Source organism: Puma concolor, chromosome D2 (genome assembly GCF_028749965.1).
Source record: "Puma concolor isolate L17-30 chromosome D2, mPumCon1.1.hap2, whole genome shotgun sequence".
Lineage (NCBI taxonomy): Eukaryota > Metazoa > Chordata > Mammalia > Carnivora > Felidae > Puma > Puma concolor.
The window spans coordinates 71,611,942-71,623,532 of NC_141677.1; the positions used below are offsets into that span (position 1 = coordinate 71,611,942).

General features: G+C 51.5%; 1 protein-coding gene across 2 annotated transcripts in view; it reads left to right on the forward strand.

Annotated features, from left to right (window-relative positions):
• The window catches only part of HABP2 (hyaluronan binding protein 2), a 33,058-nt gene that overhangs the window by 8,900 nt on the left and 12,567 nt on the right, over positions 1 to 11,591 (forward strand). For both annotated transcript variants that reach the window (XM_086680920.1, XM_086680919.1), the window contains exons 2-3: positions 3,618 to 3,654; positions 10,643 to 10,753. In XM_086680920.1, coding sequence (XP_086537046.1) covers positions 3,618 to 3,654; positions 10,643 to 10,753 — 148 coding nt within the window. The remainder of the gene's footprint in view (positions 1 to 3,617; positions 3,655 to 10,642; positions 10,754 to 11,591) is intronic.

An 11,591-nucleotide genomic window follows, 5' to 3' on the forward strand; every position in this document is an offset into this window, starting at 1 on the left:
GAATGCATGTAAAATATCGAGCACAGTCCTTGGCACACTGTCAGCTCTTGATGTATGCCAACTGAGACCACGGTTGTCTCCTCCTCCCCCGCCCCCTTCTTATTCTTTTGCTTTCGTGGTCTTCCTCCTTGCGTTTGCAAGTCCCAGGAGTAGGAGTTGTATCGTTTTAAGTGTCTCCGTGGAAAGACTGAACGCCAGAATGGGATGAAACATTGTGCCTCCCCATTCCTCCACCCCCATCACCCAGGTTAGTTTCAGGATCCAGACTTATGGCATAAATAACTGGCTACTGGCCTGGCCTCTCCCATATGGTCCCCCAGCTACCCAGCCTGTGTTTGGGCTGTGGGTCTCCACATGTCGCTGCAGCCTATCTCTGCAGGCGGACCCAGTGGCTCACAAAACGAGTGGGCCTGGTCTGGATCCCTGACTCGCAGCCCAGGCTGCATCGCTGGGCGGCAGCTGCTTCAGATTCGCCGAGAGCCAGCGGGATCTGCAGGGCCCCCAGGCCCCAGAAAGGTACAGCGTTTTGTTTGGTTTCTCCCGAGAGCGAGGGCTCAGCTCCTGGGAAGGGCACGTCTGCCACCTGCTGGCTGTGGGCAGCGCAGCACTTGGCTGGCCCTCCCGCTCCGGCTCAGAGCTCAGATTTGGGGTTCTGGCTCAGGTCCAGGCGTCAGAGGGCCTTGCCCACGCTGGGCCCTGAGGAACCATGTTCCTTGAAGTCCTCTCTCCTGTCCTGCCCACTTCTCGAAGGCTGAGCGTGGCCAGGCACGGTCCACACTGTTCAGTGCAAATGGGAGAATTCAGGGGCTATCTCCTCTGGGCTGGGGGAGCATGGGGAGAGGGGCAGGCCCTGCCCTCCGGACAAGCTCCGTGGAGGGAAGGTGATGCAGGGCGAAGGACCGGATCGACGCAGAGTTGGCAGGAGGGGTCACATTTGCACTCAGGGCCGTCTCACGGCCCTCCCTTGGTTACCGCCCTGGTGCTCAAGCCTGGAGGAGTCACCTTCGGATTCTTCTACCCCGTTCAAGTCCCGAAGCCCAGGAACACCCTTAAGACCTGAACTCGCCCTTTCTCCGTCAGGCTCCCCACTATCAACCCCCTTCCCAAACAAGATACCCCGCCCCCGCCCCATGTCATTCTTTGCAGAAACCAGGCCGGATGACCCTGAGGCAATTAAGCAGGCGTGGGCCCCGTCCAGACAGCAAATGGCCACTCTTCCTCTCTGCATGCCATCCCCTCCCCAGCGGTGTATGTCACAATTTGCCAAACCTACAGAAGAGTGGGAAGAATAAGGCTCACAATAAGATTCTCTAACATCAGTCTACACTCCAGTTTCCCGATTGCCCCAACAATGTCCTTTACGGCTTCTTTTTTCTTTTTTTAAATCCAGGACCTCTCATGGCCTTGGGTTGTCACGTCTCTTTACTCTCACTTAGTAAAGAACAGCCTTCCCACCTTCTTTGTCTTTCACGGCACTGCCATTTTTGCAGGGCCTCGGCTAGTTGTTCCGTTGAACGGCCACAACCTGCGTCTGTCGTGCTTCTCGTGAGTAGACTCGGGAGAAGCATTTTTGTCAAGAATTCCACTGTGGATACTGCGCCCTCGGTACCTCAAGTCACGGTGCATTCTTTTTTTTAACCTGCCTCTTCTTTTTTTTTTTTTAAAGTTTATTTCTTTATTTTGAGAGAGAGCGCACGCGCACACGTGCGTGAGTGGGGGAGGGGCAGAGAGAGAGAGAGAGAGAGAGAGAGAGAGAGAGAGAATCTTCATCAGGCTGCACGCTCAGCGCAAAGCCCGATGTGGGGCTCTATCTCACAAACCACGAGACCGTGATCTCAGCCAAAATCAAGAGTCGGACGCTTCGCCGGCTGAGCCACCCAGGTGCGCCTTACCTGTCCTTTCCAATGTATCATCTGCCTAGTTCCCAAAACGGTTAAGGGGGCCTACAGTCAAACAGAAAATTCAAACCTCTGCTGAGGGGAGAGGAGGAAAGTATACCACACTCCCCGGGTTGATACGAGTGCTGGGAAAATGATCGCATTGACCAGTGTCTTCTGGTGGCCAAGACCCAAAAGGGAGAACTGTGCGGGTGACAGAGCCCTCCTTTTCCAAATCAGAGGTCGGCAAGCTTCGCCTGGAAAGGGCCAGATAGGAAATATCTGGAGCTGTATGGTCTCTATCACGACGCCTTTGCCGTTGTGGCACAAAAGCAGTCGAAGACAACACTTAAAAACAGGCATGGCTGTGTTCCAACGAGACTCTGTTTGCCATTGAGCGTCCCACTCTTAGTTTTGGCTCAGGTCATTATCTCTCGGTTTCATGAGACCGAGCTCTGTGCCCGGAGCCTGCGTGGGATCCTCTCTCTCTCTCTGCCCCTCCCCCACTCACACTGTCTCCATCTCTCTCAAACAAACAAACTTAAAAAAAATTGTGTTTATAAAACGACACCTCTGGGTTTGGCCCCAAGGGCCTTAGTTTGCTTACCCTCGACTTAAGTAAAAGAATATATTTCCAGCTCTTAAATGAATAAAACTTTCTTCTTCCGACAAGTACTGTGCTCTAAAAGGAATTGTTCATAAGACTGTTTATTTATTCAACAAAAACTTTTTCGGGGCTGTCATGTGCCTACTCTCCGTATGGGGTAATACATCAGTGATGAAACAGACGAGATCTTTGCCTTTCTGGAGGGCAGAGTCAATGTAAGAAATAGATACCATGCAAATAGACAAGAGCGGCATGGCAGAAGAACTATGGAGGAAATGAATGGGTATAATGACAAGACAGTGTGTGGGGGGCGTGTCACACCCACGGCGAGCTGGGGAAGGCCTCCTGGAGAAAATGACATTTAAGCTAAGACCTAGCAATGGTCACGGGAGAGAGCCTTCCACATAGAAGTAAGAGCAGGTGCAAAGGCCCTGAGGTGGGAGGACCTTGGCCAGCACCAGTTTGAACCCGGGTGTGGCTGGGGATTAGTACTGGGCAGTGGACGGGAAGGGTATGGCCGGAGGATTATAGGTTGTGGCAGGTGCTTGTGTTTTCTTCCAAGAACTATGAGAAGGCACTGGAGAGTTTTAAGCATCTGTCCATCCCCCGTCCAAGGAGCTGTCACCCAAGGCTCCCCCAGACTGGAGTGTGAATCCGAATCTGACCACAGCTGTGTGACCTGTGAGCCTCAATATTCTCGTCTGTACATGGGCTAATAGAAGCCTCCTCATAGGGCCGTTATAGGAATGAAATGCAGCAACGCACGATCAGGCAGAGAGGAGAGGCTCCGTACGTGTTCATCACGGTCAGGGACATGGTTGTCAATACCTGGGCAGCCATGCCACAGCCTGAGCCCGGGTAGGCACAAGCACCGAGTCCCTACCAAGGAGAATCCTCAACGGGCACGGGAAGAAGGGGAGGAGGGGGCGTCTTCAAAGAGGCCCCGCCCCCTCCCTCTAACCCGTCCCAGCTACAGCCATCCGAAAGCACCCAGCGCTCCTGATCCTGATATGTGACCCTGGGAGAAGCTCCTCTCAGCTGGCAGGAGCTCGGGGAGGCACCCAGCCAGCCAGCAGACTCAACCTTGCTCAGCCCTGTGTTGGTTTTCTGTTTTCGTTTTTGCTTTTTTGCAGTTCTCCTTGATGTCTTTACTCGTAGACCCGGACCCAGGTGAGTGTGTGCATCGTCCAGGGGCTCCCCACAAGCTACAGGCTGCTCTGGGATGGAGGAGAGGGGACCCACGCGTGTAAGTGTTGGCACAACCTCGGCGTTCAAAGGGTTCCGAAGTGCCATGGACCCCTTCAAGAATCTTCCCGGAAAGATGCTCTCTTGGGTGTTTGTCCCTCCACGCACACGCACAATGCTTTGCTAAATTTCGAGCTGCCCGCGGATGCCCCCGATGCCCTGTCTCAGGACCCCAAGGGAAAAACTGCTGATACAGTTAAGTCCCTTCATTTTACAGAAGAGGAAACTGAGGCGCAGGGAGGGACGCCAGAGGTTACACAGCCCAGTAGTGGCTGAGATGAGATGAAAAGGCCAACGCAAAGTGAGGGTGGCATGGGGCAATTACTGGCTCCAGGCAGGCCAACCTGGACCCTCACTCACTTCACCCCGTGGGTGGGGAGCCAGGCCCCCTGTGCTGGGCCATGCAGGCAGCCCTCAGGCTGAGCCGCCCCTGTGGCGGCCTCCCACGAGCACCCCCCCCCCCACTGCCCCTCTGCCTGGTTTGTTTCCCCAGACCCTTTCACGACGGCTCTGTCTCTCACAGACTCTCTCTGTCACCTTGTCTCTGTCCTGTCCCCTCTGCCTGGTACCCTCAGCTGTGCCCCAGCTGAGCAGAGCTGTTCTTTCCTGCCATCATCCAACCTCGGTCTCTGGACTCTGGGCCCAAGTCTCCCTTCCAAGAACCAAGGCACAACTCCATCAGGGCAGAGGCCGGCACTGGCAGTGCCTTGTGTTGGTCACCCACAGGGGAACGAGAGCCAGGCAGACAGCACATGGAGATGGCAAAGTTTAGTCACATCTAAACTTTGGGTCAGGGGCGTATTTGGAGGCAAGATGGAGACAACTGGGGCAAATTCTGCATGAGGGTCCGTGTCTTTCCTCAAAGCAAAGGAGAGTGTTCTATTCAACAGTGTAGAATTCCGTTCCTTGGAGGAATCATGCGTCAGAGGGCTCCCCCAGCTGGCCACACCAGTATCTGCATGTGGAGTCCAAGAGGGGGCGGTCCAAAGCTAAGAGGTGGGAAGAGCTGTCCCCTCCCCCGGCCTTCAGCACACAACTCTCAGGCCCCATTGGAGGGCTCCTTTGGTCTAGATGTTGGAGCTCCAGAACAGTGGGGTCACGCAGTGGACGAAGAGCTTGGAAAACTCAAGAGACCTCGCTCTCTTCAAGTAAATGAAAAACAGACCCCCCCGCTAGTCCGTGAGGTCAACTTTCTGAGAATTAAGAGACGTGTTTACCTCAAGACGCTGGGCTGCCATCTTCCAGAAAACTGCAAAACGACACCTACAATCACCATGAGTTTGTGGCGCCATGAACAACCTGAACAGCTATAGCCAGTGGCCCCGCTAAACACAGATGACCGAAAAGGGAAGAGGTCCGTGCTCTGTGTTCTTAAGGCTTCCAGCTTTCAGGAGATAGATCGGAAGCTGGAGGATCAGATTTGGTCTGCAAACAGGAAGAACTTCCTGTCCATCCGAGTTGCCCAAAAACCTGCACGTGCTGTTGGGCTCTTGGGAGGTGGCCAGTTCTCCATCACTGGTGGCATTTCAGCACGAGCTGAAAAGCCACTTTAGTAGCGAGTGGAGAGTGTTGGATTTAACCTTCTGAAATTCCTCGCCCTATAAGAACTGTGCCAGTGGCTTCTGCCAGTCTGGTGAGCCGATGACAGGACCCCGGAGCCTGCCATCCCTGGGCTCCTAAGTCCGTCTCGAGGTGTCGGGTCAACCTCTGGCCGTGCAGCTGGGTGAGACGCGGTAGCTGGGCCTTTCTGCAAAGAGGTTAGGTTTTAATCAAGCCCCTGTTAGCATCTGATTTAATTTCACATGGGGGTTGTGCTTTGATGGAACTTGTCAGCTCCCAGCTGGGTTTGGAAAGCAGCGTGGCCAAGGAAACACCACGCGCACGTCCACAGGGCAAGCCGCTTCTGTAGTTGGTTTTGCAGGAGACGGTGCGCGGTGAGGGTTTTGCTGGAGCAGAAGGTGCCCAGGCCACAGTCCCCAATGGGTGGCCGAGGAGGTGGTCATCAAACAGCACAGACTCCGCTCATCTCCCCAAAGCAGGTGCCGTGACAGCCAGCGGGCCTGCGGAAATGCCTCTTCAAAGCTGGCTTGTTTCTGCCCAGCAACACGAGCTGGGCCCATCCATCAGCTGTCCTGCCGCCTGCCAGGGAGGGTCTCTGCTGGGCTTGCCCTGTCAGCTGGATTGGAAGCGTCGAATGCAGGCCAACAGGGCTGGGGTTTGGGGGGAGGCCCTCGGAGGAGCTGTCTGTGCCACAGTGATGGATGACGCCAACAGGGACGGCATTCCAGAGATTTTTATTCCGTTCCGCACATCTGGCAAGCTCCTTAACTAGAGCAGCTGCAGAGCCCATCTCACAAACTCGGAGCTCTTTCCGAGAGACCCCTGCTACAGACCACAGTAATCCCGGACCGGGGACTTGGAGCATGGGCTAAAAGAGATTTCTCAATGTGTGTTACTTCCTGGAAGCGAAAACCCGTGGAGTTTCACGAAACACAAACCCACAAGGGGCTCCTGGGCAGGTGGAAAAGCAAACCAGACTTGGAGTTGGGTTGACCTGGGCCCTGATAACACCACTTCCTTTTTTTTTTTTTTTTTTTCTCTTCTGTGTAATAGGAATAGTAATAACTATGCCATGGGGTTTCTCTCGGTTTAAATAAGATTATATGCAACCACACTTATTTAGTAGAGTGTCCAGTATACAGAAAATAGAGAGTAACCAATCACTGGGATGATTTGAGTTAGCTCAGGATACTTTCATCATCCTTCCTGATAAATTCTAGAAGCAGACTCTGATAAATAGAGAAATGCACGAAGATTTCTTTTTACACCTAATACAAAATGCTTCTCACAGCTGTTCCCACCTTCGCCCAAAGCCTTCTCCTTTTCTACAGCCTAGAGAAAGCCTCCGATAATCTGTATCTGAACCTGGAGTGTTTTCCAATAATCCAGCAATGGAACCCAATTTCATGTCAGGCTGTAATCCCTCTGTATGCAGGAAAGCACTTGGACAAGTTTCTAGACTCCTACAGAGCTCATCGGGCATTTTCTTCACCAAATACGTCGGACCCAAATCTCACGTAGTTTCTCTCCCACACTTCCCGTTTACTCGGTTCCACACAGATACCAACTTTGCTAGCCGAGCTGTGTGCCTGCCGTGTGCAGGCCGGTCGGAATGAAGGGAGGCCCAAACACAGAGGGAAGAACTCACTTGTCAAATACATACATTAACTGCATAGAGGGCTCTGTGCTGGGCACTGAGGGGTAGAAAGAGGAACAGACACGGTCCTTGCTTTTAAGACACCAACACTCTAGTTAGGGGACACAATCAGATAGACAAATAAGGACCATAAGAGAGAGGTGCCATCTGAGATGCAGCCAGGAAACCTAAGACCCTACAGCCTTCTAGGCCACTGGGGAATGCTAAAGTAGTACCTAAATTTCTTATCCCACTAGCAACCCAGTTTATCAATCAAGGCCCATGTATTTATTTGTTATTACTGCATACTATGCTATCCTAAACTGAGTGGCTTCAACCATTAGTCACGTATTAATTCTTATTCTTAATAGAATAATGTCTTAATTCTTTGGGTTGGCAATTTAGACTGGGTTCAGCTGGACCGTTCTTCTGGTCTGGACCAGGCTCAGCTGATGTTGGCTGGGCCTCCTTACCTGTCTGCAGTCGGCTGGTAGATTGGCTGGGCTCTCATATGTCTGAGGCCTTTGAGGCCTTGACCGGAACTGCTGGGCCTCCTGTTGCCCCACAGGTTCTCTTATCCTCCATAGAATAGGCCCGACCCGTTCACATGGCAGTCACAAGGGTGTGAGAGACAGAGAGAGAGAGACAGAGAGAGAGAGAGAGAGAGGAAGTGCAAAAGACTTCTTGAGACCCAGCTTGGAGCTAGCACACTGTCCTTCTACCACATGCTATTGGTCAAAGCAAGTCCCAAGGCCAGTCCAGACCCAAGGGGCAGGCAAACCAGTCCATCTTTTGGTAGGAGGAGCTGCAAAGTCACACTGCAAAAGATGTGGCTACCGGGAAGGGTGGAGACTTGGGGCCATTTTTCCCCATCCAATTGGCTCATACAATGCTAAAATGCCAATGTGGACCTTGAAGACTTGACCTAGGCCTGGCCACATCCAGCTCCCCTGACTTTCCACTACCCTTTCATTTCCTTTCTTGGCTGGATTTCTTCCCCCACCCACCCTATTCTGGAAGTTCCTGTGAGTGGAGGCCACTCTTCATTATTCCCAAAGCCTCCTCGAACCCGGCATAATAGTAGGCCCATCGTAGGGGCACAACACACTTTTCTTTAACGTTTTTTTGGTTTTGTTTTGTTTTTTTCTGAGAGACAGAGACAGAGCGTTAGTTGGGGAGGGGCAGAGAGAGAGGGATACACAGAATCGGAAGCAGGCTCCAGACTCTGAGCTGTCAGCACAGAGCCCGACGCGGGGCTCGAACCCACGAACTGTGAGATCGTGACCTGAGCCGAAGTCAGACGCCCAACTGACTGAGCCACCCAGGCGTCCCAACACACTTTTCTTATGTAGACAGTGGGATTAAGTGCCAACAGAATAGAAAAGACAACATCAACTTTAAGTTTGGAGGTGGAGAAACCCTGCCGGGTGATGCTTCTATAAAGCATTCTTGAAAGCGTGTTGCAGCCGCCCCAAATGTAAAGGATCTCGGTGCCTTTCCTTGCACAGTACTTCTATTGGATGGCTTCTGGTGACCTGGGGCCACGGGACCTCTACTGCTTCTATCCACCTCAACCAAGGGCCCCAGGCCCTGGGGAGTAGCAGGGACTTTTTGCCTCGTTTCGCAGAAGTATGACTCCAAGCCTACGTGTTTTATCCCCTCTTTAACTTCACCGAGGGATGAGCACAGCTTGTTAACAAAGCCAGATTCCAGTAAAAATTCTCGAGCAGACATTACAGCCATCCCCCACCACCTAGAAAAGTCACACGGTTCCATTTACGTAAAAAGCTTCCCCCTTTCCAAATATCTGCAAAGGGAATGACTCTTAATGGCGTAGCTGAGATTAGCCCGTCCGACCTTCAACCTGTCGGAGGGCTGGGAGAAATCACAGAAGCGCTCCGAAGGCACTTATCGATAAACGCCCGTTTGGAAAAACAAAAACAAATTCTCTAAGGAAAAAAAAAATAAATAAATGATGTAATCATCTCATTACCCACCCATTGTCTCTCCCAAATGTCAGTTTGAAATCTTTCATGTCAAACTCAGAAAAACGGTTTTCTCCCCCTCACTTTCTCACTCTCTTTCTCTGCTTTATCATGCTAGATGGAAAGAAACTTTATTTGCTCTGGGAAGACAATGGCCTTATCTTCAACCTAGATCCTCATCCCTAGAAAGGTGGCCTCCTCTGGGAGCATTTTCAGAGCGGGGAAAAGCAGCTCGGGAGAAATAATGAGCAAGCAAGGGGAGGCTTGACTTGACACTGTGATAAATGAGGTGAAACTTTGGCAAGGAACCAGAGTTGGCGTATTCAAAAAGGAAATAAAAAGATAGTTCCATTTTAATGGGAAATATAAAACAGCCATTGTGCGAAAGTCGATTTTTCAAAAGCCAAAGAGATAAAGACTATAAGGGAACGACGGAGAGAGACTGAGATAATGTGGTTGATAATCAGCCTTAGGTAAAGTGCCATGCTCCAGCCATCAGCTGGCTCTGCGGGAGTGCCTTTTCAAGTCGCCCATCTGCATTTGCTCCCGCCTCATTATCATACGCATCTCTGGACAGCTTCCTTAGAGCTTCAACCTGCTGCCTTGCCATATTCCTGCCAGCTGGAGAGAGCAGAGTCAACCCAACTTTCTTCAAATCCCAAGCTTCTCTCCAGGAGCCACAGGAGCTACCAGCATCTTCCAAGGCCCCAGACAGCAAGGAGCCTGAGTCCAGCCTTATACACGCTTGCTCTTCCCAACGGACCGGCCCGGTGTGAGGTTTATACCCGTGGACAATGCCATATACAATCCTGTCTTTCACTGGGCAAAATCCATGAATCTTCTCAAGGTTGTCCTTGGGTGAATCCTAATTAGCAGGCTGGGTATGCAATGGGGATGGTTGGATCCCTTTCCCAAGGGGAAGGGGGAATTAGCTGAGGCCGTGTAAGAGGTCAATTGAAGCAGCTAAGCCAGTGCAGTTTAGAGGTTCTATGGGGATAAACCGCCTTGGTTCACATCCTGCCATTTATCTAACTATGTGACTCGGGCCAGTAACCACCTCTTCCAGCCTCAGGTTTCTCAACTGAAAGTCGAGGGATAGTAATATGCCTCCCAGGTTATTATGAGGATGAAGTGAAATGGTTCACATAAAATGCTTATTACAGGGCCTAATCCTAGTAGAGGCTCAACAAATACTAGCTGTTAGGATGATTCTGTAGGTACAAGTTGGGAGTGGTTTGATGCCGTGACCGAGAGCAAAGTGACGAGTTTCTTTGACTTCATAGGTGAAGGTGACCGACTAATAAAGGCCCAGGAAGAAAGCTTATTCACAGAAGTGCACAGCAAGGCACTCAGGTGCCACTGGCTCTGACCCTGGGCACGTCTTTTACAGGACCTTGGAGACCTTCAAGATCCTAACCATCTTCCTGCTGTTTACAGATAAGCAAACGGAGGCACCAAGAATATAAGTAGCTTGTCCCAGGTCACAGTGAAAAGCAAGAACGTGACTTCTCCCCATTTCCAATCAGGGCCTCTGGACCCTGCCAGATGCCAACACTGCCTTGCGGGGTCCTAACACACCCCAGATGAAAACTCACAATGCCTAATCCCTCTGTCCACCCCATCAGTAGAGGAGCTGGAAAGGCCCATGAATCCTCCTTCAGGACCCAGAAATCTGTAGGTCTAATGATTAGGGTTTTTGGTTTTTTCTTCTGTCCTCTTCCCACTTCTGTAGACTGGACCCCTGACTACTATGAGAGTAGCTACGAGTATTACAACCATGAAGAGAACAGCAGCGATACTCTTGCCTACCAGGAGAATCCCGACTGGTACTACACGGAGGAAGGTAGGTGCCAAAGCTGTTCGGGGGACCCTCCTGGGAGAAGGGCAGCGCACTTAAAAGAGGGTCTGTGTGTGACTGCATATGCAAGCATCTCTCTCCTCCTCTCTGACCGGCATCATAAAATGGGTACCAGATAAATGACTCCGGCTGGCGTTTTTTTCCAGCTAGAGTCATGCACTAGGAGGACTGGGGAGGTTCCTAGAGACTATCTGTCCCACTCTCAAATGACAGATGAAGCAAGCGAGGCCAGGAGTGGAGTTACCTTAGCCAAGGTCATACAGCGAGTTAGCTCATCTTCACCAGGTCTCCCAAGACTGTGAGTCAAAGTCATGCTCAAAATCGCTTCCCGGCTTTGATTACAGGTAGGTCCTAATTATGCCGTAGAGGCTGGCATCAGCATTAGGCACCAGATTGCAGCATTCACAGATTGAACGTTGAGATTTCTGTTCCACTTGTGCCGTGTTTTTGTCTCTCTTTATACCCTTCAGAAGCTTTGTATGGTTGTTGGTGTGTGCGTGCCTGTGTGTGTGTGGACTCACACCCGTGCCTCCACGTTTGTTTTTGTGTTTATGGCTTCTTAACCCAAGCAATGGGACAGAAGGGAAAACGAGAAGCAGGGCCCAAGAGAAAACCATGTGACTAAGCCAGGAGAAGAAATGGAAAGCACTCAGCCGCTGGAATAAAAACTGTGTAACTGTGCGAAGTGGCCTGGAAGGCAGGGCCAAGATACAGGGCATCAGGGGAACATCAGAAGGGACCATCAAAACAAGAGCTGGGCCCAGGGATCCTAGTTCCTGAACCAAAGAACAATGTGTGTGAACAGAAGGATAAAGAATTCCCC